The sequence below is a fragment of the Zootoca vivipara genome, chromosome 3, assembly GCF_963506605.1.
Source record: "Zootoca vivipara chromosome 3, rZooViv1.1, whole genome shotgun sequence".
Taxonomy (NCBI): domain Eukaryota; kingdom Metazoa; phylum Chordata; class Lepidosauria; order Squamata; family Lacertidae; genus Zootoca; species Zootoca vivipara.
Window position 1 is genome coordinate 64,642,233 of NC_083278.1, and position 23,139 is coordinate 64,665,371.

At 44.3% G+C, this 23,139-nt stretch overlaps 1 protein-coding gene and 1 long non-coding RNA gene across 11 annotated transcripts in view; one reads left to right on the plus strand and one right to left on the minus strand.

The window, feature by feature from the left end:
* Positions 1 to 23,139, minus strand: part of SYNE1 (spectrin repeat containing nuclear envelope protein 1) — a 293,499-nt gene that overhangs the window by 151,767 nt on the left and 118,593 nt on the right. For all 10 annotated transcript variants that reach the window (XM_060272764.1, XM_060272762.1, XM_060272760.1 and 7 more), the window contains 15 exons: positions 22,895 to 23,074; positions 21,954 to 22,104; positions 21,369 to 21,527; positions 19,897 to 20,079; positions 18,685 to 18,783; positions 17,786 to 17,989; positions 15,105 to 15,312; positions 14,454 to 14,566; positions 13,296 to 13,501; positions 7,498 to 7,653; positions 6,645 to 6,936; positions 5,016 to 5,188; positions 4,047 to 4,356; positions 2,471 to 2,635; positions 793 to 1,149 (listed from right to left, as the gene is read on the minus strand). In XM_060272764.1, coding sequence (XP_060128747.1) covers positions 793 to 1,149; positions 2,471 to 2,635; positions 4,047 to 4,356; positions 5,016 to 5,188; positions 6,645 to 6,936; positions 7,498 to 7,653; positions 13,296 to 13,501; positions 14,454 to 14,566; positions 15,105 to 15,312; positions 17,786 to 17,989; positions 18,685 to 18,783; positions 19,897 to 20,079; positions 21,369 to 21,527; positions 21,954 to 22,104; positions 22,895 to 23,074 — 2,956 coding nt within the window. The remainder of the gene's footprint in view (positions 1 to 792; positions 1,150 to 2,470; positions 2,636 to 4,046; positions 4,357 to 5,015; positions 5,189 to 6,644; positions 6,937 to 7,497; positions 7,654 to 13,295; positions 13,502 to 14,453; positions 14,567 to 15,104; positions 15,313 to 17,785; positions 17,990 to 18,684; positions 18,784 to 19,896; positions 20,080 to 21,368; positions 21,528 to 21,953; positions 22,105 to 22,894; positions 23,075 to 23,139) is intronic.
* On the plus strand, positions 1,143 to 7,381 carry LOC132591900 (uncharacterized). The gene is made up of 2 exons (XR_009557353.1): positions 1,143 to 1,332; positions 2,503 to 7,381. It is a non-coding gene; the product is annotated as an uncharacterized LOC132591900 (long non-coding RNA).

Sequence of the window (23,139 nt, forward strand, 5' to 3'; positions counted from 1 at the left end):
GACACTTTCTCCTTCTTCATGAAGCCAATTGCATTCTCCAAAAGTTTGTTCCAGCTGGTTGGGCAAATCTTTAAAGCGGTGTGTTGCATCCAGAGGGAAAGGGCGAATTAGCCAAAATTGCCTTCTTTTTCTTCCCACCATGCACTGGTTAAAAAACCTTCAATGGACAGAAGGAGCCCTTCCATTCATGGATGGTTAAGTTTGGATTCAAGTTCAAATTAAAATATGGATTTCTCCTATCATGATGAAACCTCTTGGTCCAAAATTGTAAATACCAGCAGGAAATTTAGTGAAAAACACTTAACCCAAGGCCAGCAGGACTACTGGTTACCTAAACCCCTTGAAACAAATTAGTTCCAAGATAGTGAAATGATAATCACTTCCTGCACACATCCTGCTGAGAAAGTTAAAACAGAAAACAGTACTCAAAAGCTTCTGCGACCTATTTCTGCCTCTGCTCAGAGGCCCCGTTCCAGTGCCACAAGGACTAATGAAATGCAACACGTGTGCATGCAGAAAGCCATGAAATCACTATACACAGTTTCCACACAAAAAACAACCCTTCTACAGTTTGCTGTGTAGAAGGGTTTAGTGCTTGGTTTTAGTGCTTTCAAAGTTAACTTACATGATTTAGTTCTAAAAGTGCATTCCAAAGTTTCCAGTTTAGCAACGATTTATGCATTTTACACTCTCTATGTACAAGCGGCTCCCCTCCCCCCCCCCCCGCCCAGGGTTTTGCAGCAGAAAAAGAAAAGAGCAGAAAGAGCTAAAACGGAAACAAAATGGTTTTACCTTTTCTCGGTGCCAGCATTCCACCAGCTCTTTGTCTGTCTGCTTACTATCCAGAGGGGTCAGCGTTTCAGACCAGGTTGCAAGGAATGTGCTGAAGTGCTGCAGGGCCTCTTCCAGATGAGAAGCTTGCATGGTGAATTCCTGCTCTGACAGGGCCATCTGACTGTCCAGCTCTTGCAAGCTGTTTCGGGTTTGGAATGCATTCTCTTCCCACTGCTTCCAGTCGGAGTGAAGGGCCTGCATTTCGGCGTCTATGTGCTTGCACCCCTGAACAGTTGTGTTCTTTTTCACCGCTGGAGCCAGCGTCTGAACTCTGTTTAGGCGGCCCTCACCAGTCTGTCTGGAATCTATCAGCTCCTGCAATGGAATATCGCCATGGCAACTGAAATGGCTGTGATCCACTTCAGCTGGATAACGGCATGCTTACTACAAAAACGACACACAACATTCTGCAAAGGAGCTACACTGACTGCTCCATGTTCACAAGCAGTTTCACCAAAAATATATATTTTCCGAACAGTGCCGAGCCTGTGCTAAAATGTAAGTGAAAGTTTAAAACAACAAAGGGGGGGGGAGCTGTGCACGAAGTCGCAACATTAGCACCAAGTTACAGAGTTTCAGAATCTGAAGCCATCATATTTTCCTAGCAAACGAAGTTCGGATTGATTAAAATTAACATGGCATGTCGTCTATTTTATATGATACAGATTGTTGTATATTCTGGACAGTCTTGAACTGAGCTGTAAGGTCAGACGCAGCAATTGGAAATATAGAAACATTCTAGGAGAAAAAGCACCCACAACTGGTGTTTTGTTTTGGGTATGATAACTTAGGGATGGTGTTATCCTCAAATTACCAAGTGACCATTTGCCATGTGGTATATGTATTTGTTCCGTTATTTCACGATTTCTGATTCTTCAAATTCTTGTTATTGCAGTTGTACCTCGGAAGTCAAACAGAATCCGTTCTGTAAGTCTGTTTGACTTCTGAAACATTCGACTTCCAAAGCGCAACGTCTGATTGGCTGCAGGAAGCTCCTGCAGCCAATTGGAAGCTGCGGAAGCCCTGTTGAACATTCAGCTTCCAAAAGAACGTTTGAAAACCGGAACACTCACTTCTGGTTTTTGATCTTTCGGGAGCTGGAATGTTTGACTTCCAAGACATTTGGGATCCGAGGTACAATTGTATTAACTAAGCTTATATGGCCAGTCATCAGCATACAATCCCTGACTGATTTACAGGGCAAAGAATAAAATACATTATTACAAATACAAAGTAACAGTTCAAAATACCAACAACAAAAAACACAGCATAAAACGTTAATGTTTTAGCATACAGAAATACAGTCAGCTAGCAGCTCAATAAATAAAACACAGCTTACACAATGAGAAGCCAAATATTTGTTTGTTTAAAATGTTACCTGTTTAAAAGAATTGGATATACTGTATAAAAAAAGCCTTCACCTACTTATGCTGTGTATATTTTGATTTATTTTAAATAGCTGCAGTTCAGCAGTAGAGCTCTTAACATAATCTGAAGTATCAGGTAAGCTCTCAGCTGAATTTGTAATATATAATGTAAGAAATAGTGTGTTCTTTTCTTAATGCTTATTATACCATGTCTTGATTGATATTTGCTAGAGTTAATAAGTTGATAAGCTACTGCAGTAGTTTCTCACATTAATTTTGGCCAGTTTTTTCTGTATGGCAGATGAATCCCCTGACGCATCTGACCAGCGGTGAAGCTCTTCTTTAGCGGAATTAAGCCAGTCGGTAAATTCATGAACTGCATCGAGGTATAGTAGATGGTCCTTAACAATATCTTCCACTCTTTTCATTTTTTCCTATAAGTGAAAAGGAGATTTTGTTGAATGCAGTGTTTACAATTCAATGAGTTAGTTCTGCCAGAGGACCTATATTTGTCTAGTTTCTACCCAAGAAAACAGACCTCAGTGACATCTCACCCCTCTACCTCCTGGAAAGCCTCAGTGATGGTGGGGATGGGAAGTGCCCCTGCCCTGCCGAACTATTGGTTTGAACCCAGAAAAGCTGTGGTTAAGTCTTAATTATGATTTAGGCAAACAAGTCATCTTCAAACCATGGTTTATGATCCTATTTGTTTTCTTAATTAACTATCAGAATTAACCACAGTGCTGGGTGTGGGCATACTACCAAACAATGCTTGACTGAAAATGAATGTGAAAGCTTCCAATCTTTCAATCTTCCAATCTTTCCAATCTAACCCTTGCAGTTGTGCCAGAATAAGAGAGGAGAGGAGGACACACAAGCATGGACTTGTGCATATAATAATAAACCACAGTTTAGTTTTATACTAGAACTGAATCAGATCACTGTGAGTATAAATTATGTGAATGCTGGCAATGTATATTGTTTCAATAATATGGTTCTCTATAGTGGTAGAGTATGACTAGCCCTCAAGATGTTGTTGTACTCTAATTCTCAGCAGTCCCAGTCAATATGGTTAATAGGGATGGTGGGAGTTGTAGTCCAATTTTTTTTTAGAAGGCACCACACTGGCTACCCCAATACAGGGCCTCTTTGCTCTAGCTACACACATGATGAAATATTCTTGTAACTGCAGCATTATGCTTTAGTCCAAAGGAATATACATGATGAGTCACACATATCTTATGACTGAATCGTTCCCTTGCATCCCAAGATAGCAGAGCTGTTTGATTCTTTCAGGATTTCCTTATCCAATAAGCAATGTCAGATAATGGAACATATTTACTCCTGGAACTCACTGCAGTGAACTCTTGCTTGAAGCCACAGAACAGACAAGATAAACATCTACTTAATTTTTTTGTTTGTTTGCTTTCTTGAGTATTGAATTGCAAAAACTCTATGTTTTCCCAGTTACAAAATATTTATTCTCTACTATATTTCCAATAACTTTCTGTCAATATTTGCCTGTCCTTTCATGATAAATAGAACCAATTGTATTGGAATAATCCAGACTCAAATCTTAATTCCTCCTGAGTTCTCTGACAGGTTTTAAGCATCTCATGCTACTGTATAAGGTCAGCATAGTGCAAACTTGATGCCTGTCCCTTTCACTCTCCTTCTCGGTGTGTTGCAGTAACTCAGTTGGATGGAAGTTAGATCAGTGGCACAGCTGCAACATGGTGTCCCCTGCTGATGCTGCTCAGCTACTCCAAAGAATTTAAAAACATTTAAGCACAGCGCCTTGGATTAATATACTTCTATCTATATGGCATCATACATCATATTTACCTTGACTACCGTTGCAATGTCACTGAACTGGATTTTTAGCTCCTCTTGAGTAGCTTCTATGAAAGAATCATCCTCTGTTTTCTCGTACAGTTCTCTGGCTTTATCCATGAGCTGGTGCAAGTCTTTAGAATGGTTTTCCACTTCCGCAACAATAGTCTGGAAATGGTCCAGCAGGGAGAATTTCTCTTTCAGGCCATTCTGAGGCTCCAAAGGCTGCTCCACTTTGTGGTCTACCGACTCCAGCCACTGGTCTAGCTGACTTTTCCTCTCCAGATATTCATCCCACTGATGAATCACAGACTCAAGCAAGCTTGCAGTAAAGAAATACACAGCGTATTTAAAATCTTACACCATTTAAGAGAATGAACTAGATTTAGGGCTGCTGTAAAACACCTCCAGCCAATTCAGCCCCCACCTCCCAAAATCACAGGTGGCAACTGGGAAAGGAAATTTTGTTATTATTGAGGAGTGAGGGGGAAATAATCAAAATGATTTGGGGGAGGAGAAGGTTACATGTCTCTTACTTAACCTTTTTCATGAACAGTAGTTTGTTTCCTTCTCATACAACCCCCTTCTTATTCTTGAAAAGGACATGTTTTACACAGAAGACTGGCCAGTAGCCATCACTGCCATGCCTCAAAGGCACTCTGCTCAGAACTGGCTAGTTGGTTTTGGCTGGCCCTTCTCTCCCATAGCAGCCTGCCAGGCTCCCATTCCTCAATGTTCTGGAGGGCCTCATTGACCTTCCAGAGGCACTTTGTCAGGGTGCAGGCAGATGCAAGATCAAGGAGGGGACCAGAAACTTTTCCTGCATGAACTTCCTTCCTTTCACTTACCTTAGAATCCAAACCAATGCAAACCAGTCCTAAGCGAATTAATGAATCAATCACCAAGTAAGATGACCTCTCAGTGAAGAAAATTACCAAACAATGATGATGTATACAGTATGTAGAAACAGAAATAACTTACCTTTGACAGCTCAGTGAGGTATTGATAATGCTGCTCCAGAGATCTTTTAATGTTTTCAGTTGGGTCTGTATTGCTTTCTGCCCTTCCTCATTGCTACTTTTAAGGGCTTGTTCACCTTTGCCAATGGCCATATTTAACTTGACCTCTCCCTCACCTTTCATTAAAAGGATCTCCTAGGAAGCAAAAGAACTGTAAAGCTTCAATAGTTTACCCACAAGAAGAATGCCACCCATCATGTTTTGAAACCAAGGCTGTATCATATGTGACATTAGAAAGGATTACCTGCGTAGTTTTTTTCAATGGACAATACTGAATTCTAGATTCCTCTTAGCAACCCCTTACAGGATTATTATAGAATTACAATAATAGTTCAGCCTGATCTAGCTTTTAAACTGTTGTCATAACTAGCACTAAAGATGAAAGAATATATTGGGTACCCTTGGCCAGTAAGCCACAGAAACAAATGGATATGTTCTCCTTTTGAAAGCAAGGGGAATTTTGTCTCTTAGAGTGGAGGAGTAATTCTGATTACCATTTGACCTGCTTGAGGGATGGTGAAGGTAATGATGCTTTTGTTGCCTGTTACTACTCATGGTGGATCCTTTTAAAAAAAAACACTGTGGCTGTTATTTTAGTCTTTAATTTTAGAGTTCACTTCGTGGTCACTTGTGTTTTGATTTAACAGCTGAATATTATTCTCTTCAAAAGTGACACAAGGTTACAAGTGAGGAAATAAGGACAATCCTGTATTTTCAGTAACCCATTTTTGTCTTTGATCTCTGTTAACTAGAGCTAGCCAACCTAGCAGTTCTAAAGCACTTCAAAGTGCGAGTAGATAAATTGGTACCGCTACAGCGGGAAGGTAAACGGCATTTCCGTGCGGTGCTCTGGTTCACCAGAAGTGGCTTAGTCATGCTGGCCACATGACCTGGAAGCTGTACGCCGGCTCCCTCAGCCAATAATGCGAGATGAGCACCGCAACTCCAGAGTCGGTCACGACTGGACCTAATGGTCAGGGGTCCCTTTACCTAACTAGAGCTTGCGTTTTATCTGGATTTAGGAAGTGTATGAGGATAAGCATTTGAAACCTTTGCCAACCTGGGTGCCTCACATGCTTTGGACTACAACTCCCATCAGCCCCCACCAACACAAGTGCTGGCAATTGTCACAAAAACATCTGGAGGGTACCCACAAATAATAATAATAATAATAATAATAATAATAATAATAATAATAATATATTTATACCCCGCCCATCTGGCTGGGTTTCCCCAGCCACTCTGGGCGGCTTCCAACAGAAATATTAGAATACACTAATTTCTTAAAGATTAAAAGCTTCCCTAAACAGGGCTGCCTTCAGATGTTCTCTAAAAGTCTGGTAGTTATTTTTCTCTTTGACATCTGGTGAGAGGGCGTTCCACAGGGCGGGTGCCACTACCGAGAAGGCCCTCTGCCTGGTTCCCTGTAACTTGGCATCTCACAGCGAGGGAACTGCCAGAAGGCCCTCGACGCTGGACCTCAGTGCCCGTGCAGAGCGATGGAGGTGGAGACACTCCTTCAGGTGTACTGGACCGAGGCCGTTTAGCAAACAGTTCTGATACAAACAGTTCCGTGATTTTGATACTTCACCTGAATTTGCACAAGGCGTTTCTCCAACACGACTTTGCTCCCAATGGTGCCCTCTGCAGAGGCCAGCTTTTCTTGCACATCTTTCACCCAGGTCCACATACCCTGCAGAGCTTCTTCTAATGCTTGGTGTTCCTGGAGAGCCACCTGAGAGGTCTTCAGCTTTTCCTTCACTGCCTTGATTAGGTTATGGTAACCAGAGAAATGCTGAGAAGCCAGGCGGACCTCCTTCCCAGTGCTATATCCTTTCTCATTTAAAACCTGTGACTTCTGGGTCAGTTTATCAAAGGATTCTCTAAACAAAAATGGAGAAGAAAGCTTATGGAGTTACACATATCGCTGTGTAGATAAGAGTATAACAATGAAAAACTATGGACAATGTTCATTATTGCAATATAGTTCCAATATGAATGGTAAAAGACTCACATAAGGATACATGGACAAAACTGTTATCATAATATAATAGTGGGCCTCATAGTCACATGCTAAACTGAATCCTTAGTCCTTAATAAGAATGTGGTTGTTAAGGGGACTGAAACTTGCTAGATTGTTGATGTACTTATGTGCCACAACTCACTTATGGCAACGGAACAAAACCTGTATGGTGGATGAGAAACGGTTCCCTGAACCTATTGCAAACTTCCCTTAACTACTAAGCTATCTTGAATAAAAAAGTTCAGCACTAGACCCATATGCATATCTCACTTGTTTCTTGATTTCGGTACATTTTTTATTTGTCACTGTGCTGAAAAAAATACACATTAAGCAAACTGTTTAGGATTGTAACAAAATAAGGCATTATTATATAATAGAGCAGGCAAGAATATGGGATATTTAGGTAAAGTTGGTTTTGTACCTGGCTACCAGCAGCTCTTCTAGGAATCCTTCCACTTTCTGCACCTCATTTTTCTTATCAGAAATATTCTGTTTGCTCTCACCCAAAGCTTCTGTGCTTATCCTTTCCTCCATTTCATGGAGCCACAAATTCCAGCTCTTGCACAGATCCTCAAAGCTGTGAACAAAACAAAAAAAGAAGTGTCGTGGAAATTTGTCCCCAAAATGCGCTTCCCTGTTAGAGGGACAGGCGCGGCTTGGAAGCTCCGGGATTGCGCTTGGTTCGCCTCCGCCGGGAAAATGACAGAGACCACGCGTTGCTGTCAGTGAAAACAAACAGATCCCTTTATTGAAAAAAATGCAGAAAACTACAGCTGTAGGGTCCCTGCCTCTGGAAAAAAGGAAGGACCCCCGGGAAATGGTGAAGTCCCCCTATATACCCTTCTGTTCATGCATGGAATTCTCTGGACTGGGAGGGAGGGGGAGACAAGGGCGACGGGTGGGAGATCGGATTAGCTAGGTGCGGAGATGACTTTTCTTTTCAGATGGAGAGATGTCAATCTCTCTTCTCCTGTCGTTGATGGCACTCCCCTTTGTTTCGACAGGTGGGCAATCTTTCGAGATGGGCGCAGGAGTGGAGCGATTTCCTGACGATTTCCATGAGGTGATTTTCATCCGGCAGGTGTTTTCCTCGAGGCCGCGGGAAGATGGACTATGGCATGTTTAATTTGAATAAAGTTGTCAAGCTAATCCTTCTATTGTCCGTGTCTTCCTTCGTTGGGTATGGGACGGTGATGGGGAGATTTCAGGGGGGCTTGGGGTCAGAGAAGGGTTGCACAGAAAATAAGTATGGAAACATTTCTAATACATCCTGACGTATACAGTTCTAAAATATGAAACAGTGATTTTTTCTAATACAGAGAGATACTAACAACCCTATTTTCTAATACAGAGGAACACTAGTTTAATTAATCAAGAGTAATATGGAGGTTGTGGTTAGGTTCTTAGGCATGTAGGGAGGGACGCCTTTCAAGGGATATAAGGGGTTTCTCACATTTAAGGCACATTAGGCCAGCAGGCATGTAATCACAAGAAGCAAGCATATAATCACGAGAAGGTAAAAGTTCATAGCAAGTTTGTATAAGGTTTGTATAAAATGGTAAGGTTGTATAAAGATGGGCTGCGTTACTTGGTGGAGTTTAGAAAGTGTCACTTTGAATTTGGGTTTCTCTCCCCCCCCTTCTGATTGTCAATAACTGGGTGGTTGGCTGGTATTTTGGAGGAAGGGGTTCAGGTGGTCCCCGGCTGGCTGCGGGTTCCAGGGTGGGCTGATTGTTGGCTGTCCCCCAGTGTTGGGCATGGGGTGGGTTCGATTGAAACGTCCCGGGCAATCCCGTCGGAAATGGCCTTCTTTCAGACACCCATAACAGACTATAGGGGAGCCCTGACGGGTATGTTCCCTGGCTTGCCCCCCTGCCGGTGCTTGTTGGTGGTAGGGGTGGCTGGCTTGAGTCCGTTGGTGGGTGCTCACTGGGACCGGGGATGATTTATACGATTGCTGTGGGCTATAGGGCAGAGGTTGGTATGGTGCTCTGAGTGCGAGAGCCAAAATGCGGGCATTTTCCTCTCTTTCGCGTTTCTCCTCCTTCTTTTTCCTCTCGTCTCGACCTTCATACACTGTCTTAGCTATGGACAAGATTTCGCTGATGGGCTTTCCCTCGTATCCCAATTGGAAATCGAGGACCTTCTTGATATCAGGCTGGCATTGGGTTTTGAAGAAGCTTCTAACGATGACTTGATTATCTTCGGTGGTGGGGTCAATTCCTCCCCAGGTTCTAAAAGCGGCCAACAGTCGGGTGTAGAAGGCGGAAGGGCTTTCGTCTGGCCCTTGGGTCACTGATTGTATTTTAGTCCAATTGGTGCCCTTCTTCCCTGCCAGTTTTATGCCTTCTAGGATAGCCTTGCGGAACATTTTTAGGCTCCAGATTCCCTCTTCCTTGTTATAGTCCCAGTCAGGTTCGGTCAGGATGCATGCTGAGGTTAAACCGACTGCCCCTGCAGGTCTCCTTGGAAGGGTTTGGAAGCCTTCCCTCTCGATCGCTTCCCTTGCTTTAGCGAAGATGTCTTCTCTCTCTGCGTCGTTGAAGAGGGTGTGTATGAGTGTGTGGACGTCGGCCCACGTCGGGTTGTGCGTGGAGAAAATGGCCGAAATTTGTCGATAGCAGAGGTCGGGGTCGTCCTTTAGGGTTCTCATGTGGTTGGCCCAGTTCATGAGGTCTGACGTTGAAAACGGGATGTGGGCATAAGCGTAGGTAGGTGGCTGCCCAGCGGCGACTGGCGCGAGGGGAATAGATCTGAGGGGGAATTGGCCCTTCTCTTTTGCAGCGTCTGTGGTCTGGTCGCCTTCCCCTTCCTTCTCCTTAGGCTGTGTCCGTGGCGCTTTAGTTACTGCATCCAAGATATCAACAAATTTGAAAAGGAGTCTCTCGTCTATGCTATGGCTCCGGGTTCGAGATGCAACCGGGCTTGCAGCAGGCGGGATGGAAGTGGCTGCGGCTTGGGTGCTTTGAGGACCATCGCTGGCTGTGGCGTCGACATTGGGTACCTGGAGAGTCGTAGCGGGCGGCTGCGGTGTTGGCGCTGGCAACTGCGGAGCTGGAACAGACACTGGAGCAGGAGCGGGTACTGAAGCAGGAGCGGGTACTGAGACAGGATGCTGAAAGGCTGGGACAGGCACTGGAGCAGGAGCGGGTACTGAAGCAGGAGCGGGTACTGAGACAGGATGCTGAAAGGCTGGGACAGGCACTGGAGCAGGAGCGGGTACTGAAGCAGGAGCGGGTACTGAGGCAGGATGCTGGAAGGCTGGAACAGGCACTGACGCAGAAACGGCTACTGAAGCAGGAGCGGGTACTGAGGCAGGAGGCTGAAAGGCTGGAACAGGCACTGGAGCAGGAGCGGGTACTGAAGCAGGAGCGGGTACTGAGGCAGGATGCTGGAAGGCTGGAACAGGCACTGGCGCAGGAACGGCTACTGAAGCAGGAGCGGGTACTGAGGCAGGAGGCTGAAAGGCTGGAACAGGCACTGGCGCAGGAACGGCTACTGAAGCAGGAGCGGGTACTGAGGCAGGAGGCTGAAAGGCTGGAACAGGCACTGGCGCAGGAACGGCTACTGAAGCAGGAGCGGGTACTGAGGCAGGAGGCTGAAAGGCTGGAACAGGCACTGGAGCAGGAGCGGGTACTGAAGCAGGAGCGGGTACTGAGGCAGGATGCTGGAAGGCTGGAACAGGCACTGGCGCAGGAACGGCTACTGAAGCAGGAGCGGGTACTGAGGCAGGAGGCTGAAAGGCTGGAACAGGCACTGGCGCAGGAACGGGCACTGAGGCAGGAGCGGGCACCGAAGCTGGAGCAGGCACTGAAGCTGGCTCTGCTGGGGGTGACGGGGGCAATCCCACGGGGGCCCTCTGTGCTAGGGAGGCTATCTCGCAGGGTTCTTCTAACATAGCTTCTTGGTATGGCGGGGGCCCCTTCAGTGGGGTGACGATAGGCATTTGTCGGGGTGCTGTGCTGTCACCCTTCAGCTTCTTTCGGGCGCTCTCAAAGATATCAAGGTACCTAATCTGGAGGGGGTACTGGTCTTCTAGGGCGACACGCAACGCGGCCAGTCGTTGCAGATTAAAGGATCCCTCCCTTATCCATCGCAGTTCTGCGGGCTGCCTTGCAGTAATTTTCACCCAATCTTTTGTGCAGAGTTTCATCAACTTGGTTTGCGATATTCCCTTCCCGTCTGAAAGGACGTCCCAGTGGCTGAGGACGTATTTCAGCGGGCTGTCAGTGTTCAGGCGAGAAGTAAGCTCCGGCGGAGCTTCCTTCTCCCCTGAAGCCTGCAGCGATGTCCCTTTGGACAAGGGTGCACCCATTTTTTTTTTTATTATTTTTTTGCCCTGGTCAGTCTCCGAAGGGGCACTTGCGCAAGTTCTAGCCCTGGGCGGTCTCCGACGGGGCCTTGGGGTCTCTCGGGGTTCACGGGACTCCTGGGGAACCTGGGGCACGTCTAAGGAAAGTGGACTGACTCCGATAGGAAAGTGGACCGACTCCGATAGGAAAGTGGGTTTGGGAAGGTTTGCTAAAGGGCTCTCTAAGGGAAAATGGGGTTTGGAAAGTCTCCTTAGGAAAACGTTCTAGGAAAGTGGACACACTCCGAGGAGGACTCCTTATTCCCACCCACAATTTAATAGTGCCACAGCAAAGCATGCAACTGTTGCTAGATAAACAGAGAATTCACCTGCTATTACACAAACTGAGAAAGAAATTGGTCTGGATACCACTTTTACTTTAATGCCTAGTGCATGAGAGCTGCACACAAACTATTTTTGTTCAGTGACAAGTAACCTAAAAATACTCAACAAGTATGTAAATATGTCAAGCAAAACCGTGGGAATTATGGAGAGAATGGAGCTTTCAAAATTGTAAAGTGGTACAGCTTACATTTTTTAATCACAATCTACGTGGAAACTGAAGGCAATGGAATAATTGTTCTCTACAGCCTGGCTCATATATTCACCCCTCATGTGACCACAATATATGCTGTATGTGTGTGGAGCATGCATACATTAAAGCCTAGAGCAGGTTCCCACTTTCAGAGACCACCCCTTGCATGTATGGGTGGGTGGGTGGGAGTTAGGGCTGATGAGGAAACAATAGGCCAGCAGGGGTAGAGCTAGTGAAAATTGTCCCTCTCTCCACCTTACACAAATGTAATTGTATGAGTGGTGAATGCCCAAATATGGTTATACAGGAAATATAAATGTCAAATAAGCCTATTTTGGTTGTTCTACTACTTCCCCTCCCCTTTTACTCTCTCTCACACACATATTGAGGACGGGATTAATCTAATGAGTCCCGTTAACAGAAGGTTCCATTTGCACAACAGGACTTCTTCCCTTCTCCCTTAGTGTCCCTAAAACTGGCTCTGGGGTCCAGGAGAACCCTTGGGACAGCACACAGGGGGAGAAAAGGGGAAATTGTTCTGTCTGGCGAGCCAAAATGCTTGCCCTGATGGAATTATCACTTTAGTACGATGTTGGACTCCTCCTTTAGGGTTGTAACTTCTTTCCACAGATACTAGGCATCTCCATTTACACATCTAGTTGAAGCAGAAGAAAATGCAGACACAGATGGTCCATTCCCTCCCCAGTTGTGACGTTCATTGCCCACCATAATCTGCTGGCATGTGTGACATCCTGGAGACATGCTTGCCACAGAAGATGAAGGGAGTCAGGCAAATAATGGAGTAGGCAAATCCACAGCCCATTTTCTCCTGCTTCAACTGGAGATTTGAAGGGCCGCACCCAGTGTCCAATGGTCAACAATCCTACTCATATCTCCATTTTAACTGTACAGACTAGAAAGAAGGACTGTTTGCTATGAGAATATGAATAAAAGTATTCAAAACTGGACTTGTTGCTAATGTTATGTAAGCAAGAGGACTGAGACCACAAACATTCCTCCCTGTAAAGGAAATGTTTTGACATGGTTACCAATGATTTCACAATGTTAAGCTATATGCCACTGTTTTTCTTTTGTCAAGCAAACCCACTTTTAGGAGAAGCCAAAGTCCAGTGGTCAAGCACATGCTTTGTGTGCATAAGCTGCCAGGCCCCATTCAGTTAAAAAGCTCTGGGGCTGCACGGCTGGGACAAGCCACTGTCTGAGACCTGGGAGAGTCACTGTTGGTCAGAATAGGTGGACCAAGACCACAAGGCAGATTTATATGGATATTTTATACAGTGCATCACATGCACAAATGAATGAAACAACCTACCTTCCCAGCTCCGCAATGCATTCTTCCAGAGCTTGTTTATCTTTCAAGCACTGTTTAAAGAATCCCTCAAAGTCCTGATGAGCTTTATTTATCTGTTCCTGGATGCTATTCACAGATGATTTAGGTAGGAAAGCACACAGATGTTCTCCTTCCTGGGAAGCTGCCCCCAGCTTGCTCCTTCCTTCCTCAACTGAATCCAACACTTTCTGAGTGGAACAAACACAGAATTTTACTTGGGAAAGTGGGTAGAGGAAGGAAAAAGAAAATGGAAAAGAAGAAGCTTGGTTAAAGCATGAATGTTAAGAGCAATCGTTTAGAAAGCTTATACTATCTATACATGAAGATTAATTGGCACAGATATCCTTTGAATGTACCACTTCAGATTGTAGAGGGGAAGATTTGAATGTTATTCCTTGTTTAGAAAACAAATACAAAGTTCTTGTGTACAGAAGACTAACTAGCAAAAAAAATTCTAACATGCAAGTTTTGTATGGAAAGAGAAAGTTTGGTATGAACCAACATTCTGCAATCCGCCTTACACTTTGAAATGCATAGTAGCATCCAGGTATACAGACAACCATGGTAAATGCTGTTTTGAGGAACCATCTTTATCATCCTTGGCAAGTAAAGAGAGGGAGGGAGGGTGGTGGGGATGGATCTTGGTGGGAGCAGGTTGCAAGGAGCTCTCTAACATCCACAGTAATCCAAAAGACATCAATGGAAACACACAGGGCCTGGTAGCACCATCAGTTAAGACTAGGTAAAATTTAAAGTCAGATTAATGTTGGTACATTCAGTGAGCATTCCCCATGGGCTTCTCCACAGCTGTAATTGACGGTATGCATATTATTCCCTGCCATAGATACATACAGCATGTCACCCTGCCTACAATGTTTTTTGGGGGGAAAGATGCTATTTGTGGCCATTAACATGCTAGCTGTATCCTGTCTTCAGTGAGTTCTTCTGCACCTGTTATCTTTGCGCCTTCACCAAGGTGTTTTTATCAGAGCTTTTGCTGGTGGTAATGGGGATGAGCATGCATGTTGAGCACTCACAAAACCCACAAGGCTTCATGAGTGCTTAAAGGGTACAACCTGCATGACCCAATAGACTTGTAATCCAAACAATGTGTTGTTTGGTCTTCTATGATAATGGTACCTGCAGTTCATGGAGTTTTGCTTCGATGGCTTTACTATCTCCAGATGTAATACTTAAGTCTTTTACAGCAGTCTTCAGGTTAGAATACCAGTTTTGAAATCCACACATAGATTCTTAAAAAAAACAAGAAGGGATAGATATAAAACATTATTATATTATACAAAGATGTTGATATTCTATTCTTGGAATTTATCAAGAATACTCTGTTTTAATTATTCTTTTCCACTACTGACTTGTATACTGTAATCACTGCCACTAAAACAATGGCATAGATTTCAGTTCAGTAATGGAGCACTGAATATTGTTCTCTATGATAGACCACTTTGGTGTTATCAAAAACAAGGAAGCCTGCAAAAAAGCAGTGGCAGTTTAATAGAATTAGAAAATAGAAATAACAGTTGAGTTATTCTGGTGAATACTGACTAGGACTCTCTGTTTTGAATAGTGAATATATTAAGACAGTTTATGCAAAAACCCAGCTACTTGGAAAGGTAAGTAAAACAAGTTTTTGGCAACTTGAGTTTTAGGAAAGGCTATGCATAAAAATGAGTCAGTGATGTTAATGGAAACATTTCACCAACCAAAGCTGGCATGATTCAAGCAATTTCATACATTCCTGTGGCTCACATATTAACAACCATGACAACTCACGGAAGAAGTGTTTTTCCAGAGACTCTTGCATGGAAGTCTGTGTTTTCAAACATAACTGGTTCACAGCCTCATACTTCTTTATTAATGATGTGACAGTGCCCCCAAGAGTCTCCAGCTCCACAGATGGATATTTGCGACAGAGGCTGTTAAGTGTTTCCTGAGTGGAATCAAAGTTGCTCTGCTGCTGCTGCAGGTCCTTTTGTATTTTCTGAGCGAAAATTTGTAACATCAATTAGAGAACATTATGCTTATTTAAATCATGTACACATACATACCATCTTACTTATTTCTATCTATTCCCTACTTGGAATTGGAAGGCACCCCCGAGGGTCATCTAGTCCAACCCCCTGCAATGCAAGAATATGCAGCAGTCTCTTAAAGGGGTCAAACCTACAACCTTGGAGAGGGAAATATCAGCCTTCAAAATAGAAAAGAAATTGGATTTTAAATTATTCTACTAACTGTTTTTACCTCTGTATGAAGTATGTTGAAATTATACACCATTGTCCCTAATTTTTGGACACTTCCTCATGTATCAGCTGAACTGAAGTTTCTTGAAATGTATGTGCAGCCCTGCTTACATTTTTTCTAGACTTAGAATCTAAGCCTTAGACCCTGGACACACCTTTGGTTCATTGCCATTATATAGCTTCCATTATCTTCGCTACATGTTTCTACCATGCCTAGCAAAGTAGGAAATTTCTCCACTCTGGATCATATGAAAACTACTGTATAGTGATAGATAAACTCAGGGCCGTCCTTTTCATTTGGCTTAGTGGCACAGTGTGCCAGGGTGCCTCCCCATCAGGGGCGCTGGGCTGGGGCACCCAGCAGCCCCGCACGCTGCTCATGTTCGAGGCGGCGAGTGAGGCGCTGCTGCTGAAGCAGCCTAGCTCTGCCGCTGCCCCTCCATCGCACTTGCAGGGGGCGGTTGACTGTATCCCCCACCGTGTGCTGTTCCCACCACGCCCCCTCGCAACAGCAGGCTTGCAAGGGGGGCTTTGTGGGAACAGTGCACCGAAAGGAGCCCTTTCGGTGCACTGTTCCCGCCACGTCCCCTCACAACAGCAGGCTTGCTAGCCGCTGTTCCAACGGTGCCTAGCAAGCCCGCCCAGGTGAGGGGTGGCGGCGGCAGCAGCGCTTGAAAGGGCTCCTTTCGGTGCACTGTTCCTGTCACGTCCCCTCGCAACAGCAGGCTTGCTAGCCGCCGTTCCAATGGCGCCTAGCAAGCCCACCCAGGCGAGGGGGGGCAGTGGGAGCAGCGCTCGAAAGGGCTCCTTTCGGTGCGCTGTTCTCACCACACCCCCTCGCAACAGCAAGCTTGCTAGCTGCTGTTCCAATGGCGCCTACCAAGCGGAGGGGGCCCCCAGAGGGATTTTGCACCACGGCGCTGGATACCCTTAAGACGGCCCTAGATAAACTCTTCACATTTTGACTTGGAAACAGATGGCTGATTTCTAGGGGGAAAGTGAGGGGGCAGGGGGAAGGAACAGCTTGCTTGTTTTCCTCAGTGCTTTTTTTTCTTTAAAAAATGTTTAGGGGTACTCTCATTTTGACTCAAGAGAATCACCATTTTATAGTTCAAATCGGGAAAAATAAATATAGTAAATGGACAAAAGTACAAAGATTCACAAAATGTTTAGGGGTATGCGTACCCCTGCATCCTGCCAGAAAAAGCACTGGTTTTCCTGATAGTTCTAAACCAACACGTGTTAAATACACTATATTAAGTTAGTTTAAAATCTCATCCATTTCCTGTAATTGGCATTAAACTGTGAGATACTGTATTTGGGATGAAGTCTTTTTTTGTCTCTGAGCTAAAGGTGCCATGAAACCAGGGCCGGCCCACCCATGAGACAAGATAAGGCAGCTGCCTCAAGCAGCAGGATCTAGATAGGTGGCAAATCCGGCCTCCAAGGAGCTTGGTGGCAGTGGCTGTGAAGGTGGTGGTGGTGGGCAGCTACTGCAACATGCTCCTTGGAACCCTGATCTGCCCCCTCCCACCACTCCCATCTCATCGGTGGTGAGCAAGTGCACTAGCACCACAGTAATGGCCCAGAGTGTGACCAATGGCAGGATGCCAATGTAGTGACAAGGAGGTTTATGGGGACAGGGGGAGGGATGGCACAGGCATGCTGAAGCTCTGGCCACTACTGGAATGTAAACAAAGCACTGCTAAGAGGAGGTGGCCAGAGCCGAGCAGGGCTGGGAGCCATCAAGTCTGATGCTCTGTCCTCTCCCTCCTGCTGATCGGGGGGGGGCACCCCTGCCCCACCTCACAAGGCAACATCATGAACTTGGTCGGTCAGACTGGCGAGGTCGATGCTGGCCAACTGCTAACTTCACTAACTTCAACTTCAATATGCTTCCCTCACCTCGCATGCTGTCCTGGTTGGTGAAGAGAAGCAATAACAGAACAAATCCCTGAAGGAGATGGAAGCTGGGGGGGGGGGCGATATGAGCATTTTTATGAAAAGCAAACTGGTTCTGGGGAGCTCTCTACTTCCCACAAGTTCGCTTTTCTGCCTTCTATAAAAGGTAGGCTAAAGGTAAAAATCTGCCTTCTACCACAAGGTGATGCCAAAGTCTCACTAATGCCCTTCTACAGTGACATAAGAACGGGTATGGAATTCTGATGAACTATAAAGCTCTGAATACTATATTGTTTTTGTAATACTCACCTTGACTGTGCTTAGACCTGACAGATCCTGGCTATGAGCACAGCTTAGGAGTGATTCTTCCATTTTGGTGAGCCACTTTCCCATCTGATTAACAAAGTTATGTAACTGCATCTTCTGAGAACTGAAATCTTTTAGTGTTTCTTTTGCTATCTCAGACATTTCTTTAGTGTGCACCAGTTTTTTCCTTAAATCTGCTTCTAAAAACTAAAAAAACAAACAAGCAGATTCATTAAAGCAAATGCTCCCTGTTATAATCATAAAACAACTGAAAATAACTATTATCCAATTTCTGTGGTACCATTTGTTAAATAAGAAAACATAAGGTCCTTTAATGAATCAGCAGTATAAACATTAAATCCAACAAGTGGCAGCTACAAAAATAATAATGTCGCAGTATAGCCTTTCACCCTAAGAGAAGTCCTCTTGATCAGGGCTCCAGCTAGCTTGCAGAGGTGTTCAATGGGGGCGGGGGCGGGGGGGGGCTGATACCTTCCCCCCAGCTGCCAGGACCAAAGTTTAGCATTTTATTCTTACAAAGGTTTTGCTTCCAAGCTGGCACTTGACCGCCTGCCTTCACTATTAAAAGAAATAATCTTATTGTGGCTATTATTTCATACAATCTTCAGCCTAACAACAGGAATTTCACAATAAGGCGATCTGACCTTGAAAAGTGTCTATGAAAGAATCAAGACCAGTCACAAAGTTACATGATGGACTAGAGCCAAATATAGACTCCCTCTGCCTATGCATATAGTTTTGTAACAGAAACATTTAACAAAGATTAGAGCTATTAATTCAAATCAAACTTCATAGAAGCCAGAGACTAAAAGAGTGTGAAAGTCTCTTTGGGCTCCTAAAGGACCTTAAAGAACTAGCTGCAATGGGCTACAATATCTTACCTGAAGATTTGGGGGAACTTCTGCATTTACTAAGTCTTTAAGCTCAGATATTTTTGAACTGATTTGCTCCACATTCTGTTCTTTATTTATAATTTGAGACTGTAAAAGAGCACATGAGGAAAAATGGCTTTAGTTTAATATCTCCATCCCAATGACACCCTAAGTCAGAGGTTTTCAACCTTTTTGAGTCCACGGCTCCCTTAACCAACTACATTCTTTCTGTGGCTCCCCTGTGGGACTCAGGAGCCCAGTTGCGTCACCCTGTGCCTGCAGAGCTAGCAGCCTCTCACCCGTTTTCAAACACCCTCCCTTGTGGAGTGTTCCCTCAGCCTCCCCTCCTTGGGAGTCCTCCAGGCAGCCTCCGCTGCCACCTCTGCTCTCTGTGCTTACCCCCACCCACCCCCCAGCCCAAAGAGAGGTGCCTGCAAGAGGCACCATTCGCCTGCAGAGCTTATAGGCAGGGCTGCTGCAATAAACAGCTGTGCAAGCCTTTGGGGGGGGGGGGCAGAGACATCAGAGGAGGGAGGGAAGGAAAGAGGGACAGAGGCCAGTGTTGCTCATGGCACCCCTGACCATCATTCAAGGCACCCCAGGGTGCCATGGCACACTGGTTGAAAACTCCTGCCCTAAGTGCATTCTTTCCATATAAGTGAACAGCTGCCATTCATTCCTATTGGGAAAAGTAAAGTGCTGTACTTGGGTCACGGTTAGGCTAAAACTTCACTTCTGACCCCCACTGAAAGATAAATTCTGTGGGAGTTTGCCATATGTCCTTTTTCCACAGTGCCAAAGAGTCCTCAGTTTACAGAATCTCCCTCAACAGAATCTTCCTGTAGCTCAAGGTACAGGAAGTAGTGGTCAGTGCGGCAACATTGCTCACCTACCATTACTGAGAGGAAAAGGGAGACCAGCAAGGCAACAAGGAGTTTAGTGCAAGCATGGTGGGAGGCTCTGATGGAGTTTGTGACTGCAACCACATTTTGTTGATCTCCCTGCTGCCTTGTCCCTACCCCTCTGTTTCTGGGTAAGTGGCAGTGACCCTGGGCATTGGAAGCCAGATGAGCCAACCACTATTGGATATAGGCACAGGATCTAGATAAAGCTAGGTGCATTTTCAATTCTGCTGGGAATTCTTCCAAAAGCATTCAACGCCTGTAAATCGTGTGTATTCATTGTATGTGTATTTGTTGCCTGTTAACAATTTAATGGTACCTGGCATTCTTCCAGGAAAGCCTCGGTTCCCTGGCAGCTGGCCAGGTTGCTGACAATGCCATTCATCTGTGAGATGGAGTTGTTGCACCACCCATCCACATCATCACCAACTGCCAGGACATCTTCCCACAGCGACACACCGACACTCAGCCTATCTATGCTATCTTCAAGCTTCTCTGAAACCTGTTATGCAATGAAGAAAGCAATTAGGGATATTGCCCGATTAAATAAATCTTTATTGATTATTCTAGTAAGTTTAAGTCAATTAATTGCTTAGCTAATTGCTTAGTTCTGCTGACCCACCTGTCATTCTAGCACAGCTCACGTTGATTGCTAAGACAAACTGAGAACATCCTCCTGACTATGCCATCTGTATACTGAGTGACAAAGGTGCCAGATTCTTTGTTGTTCTTACAAGAGCCAAGTGTGTTTTCAAGGACCCCTGCTTAGTCACTGGGAAAAGGGAAGACCTTCCTCAAGGGCTCAAATTTATCCTCATGCCAGGAACAGGAATTTATTTTAAAGCATTTGCACCCTGTCTCAGGAACCTTTGTCCAGTTGCAGTATCTTCAATCTCTAGTTGCATCAAATTATAGTGAATTTCCACCCTACCCCCTTCCTTCTCTAGTCACCATCACTACCCAGAAGCACACAGAGCAGCAGCAAAAGTATCTTTTTGTGCTTCTTATTCCTCCTTGATCTGCACAGAGTGAGAATAACAAGTCAAGCTGACTCTGTGGCACTGGATCTGGCGGCTTGGTGTTATCTAGTGATATAATCAATGTCTCATTCTCCTCCTGAATGTCAAGGCTAGCTGCATTACATAATGCACTGTGTGTGAATATATTGGTGTGCTTTTCTCTTTAAGAATAAGAGCTGTGTGGGGCACAATCAGGATTGGAACCATTACATGTAAGGAGGGGGCTTAACACTTTTCCTAGTGAAAACTTTCCCTCCTGAAGTAGTTATTTCCTCCCAGGATAAAAGACACACTTTGAGAAATCAAATTCACATTTCCTTCCATTTTATATAAATATAGTGTACTTAATAAACTGTTCGACTGAGACTGCAGAGATCTGAGTTCAGACCCCAACTAGGCCAAGAAACTTACTGGGTGACATGGAGCCAGTTCCTGTTTCTCAAGTCAAACTACCCACACAGGATTGTTGAGAAAACTCTGCATGGGAAACATCTGCATATACTGCACTGTGCTCCTTGAAGAAATGATGCAATGCAAATTTGATAAATTAATTAATTAAAAAATCTTTCAAGGTGCCATGAGTTCTTCATGGTATATGTATAATACAGACCAAGTTCTGGTTATATATAACCCTTCATTCCCATGACTGGACTCACACTCCGGTTTAACATGATCCAAAAGAAAAGCTGCTTTGAAATCTCAGCATGCTCCTCACTAATAACAGCTCGCTTGTATTTAACTTTTCGAATTCCATCTCAAATATACTGCTTACATCCAGCCATTTGTCCACAGTGCTGTCCATGTCAACTTTCACTAGCATGGAGTCACAGTTGGGAATCTTTTTCAGTTCTGCTAGCAAGTGTTTTCCTTTGTTAGTGAAGGCATCCAGTTCCCTCTGTCTGTCATTTAACTCATTTCTGGCTGCTTCATGCTGTGAACAGAAACATGCGCTTGTTACAAAAATCTGGGAACAGTTTCACCACCTATTCTGCCTAATCACCTTTACACGTTACATTTTAAACTTTCCATCATGACCAACTTAGACACCATTGATTTCAAGCAACTACTTTTATTTTGAAAAGGCTAGTCTAGAGTTTTGCAATAAAGTTACTTATGCATTGTAGGTAAAGCAATGCACACATGTTTTACATTGCAGATACAGATGACAGTCAAGCAGCTGCAACCAAGTCTGCTATGTATTACCTTATCAGTGGAAGTAGGATTACCTTCTCAAGTAGCAGCGCATAAAATAATCTATCCGCAAAAGTGAAGAATCTACAGATGACTATAATCCTGCTAAAACGATTCACTAAATAATTACTACTGATTATTTTAGGATGAAAATATTTTAAATTACCTTTGATAAAGCCCATCTAACATCTTCCTGGTCCTTCAGCATGGCTTTTGTCATTGTAACATTGCTAGCAACCTCTATGGCTTTGCTTACTGTGGATTTCAGGCTCTGATATTCCCTTATCAGGTCAACAAGGACACAGCACTGCTCCTGCCTATGATGTGGGGGGAAAATGTGATGAAACGTATGCTTTGTCATATTTCAATGTCTACTGTGCGCCCAGAGTATGATTGATCATGTAGAATTTCCTGTTGCCTTGTAGTTCCCTTCCCATGATTTGCAGCAGCAGATATGAGGACATGCACTTTGATACAAAGGTCCAAGTAGAAAATGGAGGTATGTACATAAAGCAGCCGATAAAGCTGTTTTGCTCCTTTGAGCAGCCCTGTTCAAATGCTTGTGAACAGAACTAAGTAGCTTGCAATTTTGCTTGCAGCAGTATGCTTGCCTTGACCACATAAAGTAGAACTGCCACTCTTGCCCTTCTCCTTGATCTAGAAACCAGCATTTGGGGCAGGGGAAGGTAGCAATAGTGACCTCTGGCACAGAAACTTACAATGCAATAGTGACCTCTTCCAGAACCTTGGTAGTGTGTATTTTCCTGACAGGGATTGGAACTATCAATCCCAGAATCTAATAGGGGTGGAATAAAAACCTCCACTACTTCCTCCTGCTCCAAAGGTAAATTTTTGAACTAAGGGGAAGTGAGAGATAGGAGGTGCTTTGTGAGTGACTTTAAGCCTCTATGGGCATTCAAATGCTAGCAGAGCATTTGCCACCATTCAGCTGGAGTTTTTGCAAAGGCTTGACCCTCTTCAGAGCAACTTGCAGGGTACACATGAAGGAGGATACTTATACTTACAACTCTAGCAGTGTATATTAAGTCATTACAACATATTCATAAAAACCTTATGCTTAAATATTGCAATTAATTAAATACCTACTTTTCTTGGATAAGTTTCTTGGTATCCTCCCAGGTGACTTCCAAACAATTAATCTCCTTGTCAACAGCTTGAGCACGGTTTATATCTTTTTGGGCAATTTGCTTTGCTCTGCTCATCAGCCATTGTAGTTCATGCTGGTGAGAATTCAGTTCATCATCCAATTGATTAAAAATCCTTAATCTGTAAATCAACATATTTATTACGTAATGTTAATCTGTTTTTAGGTTACTTCATTAAAAAATAAA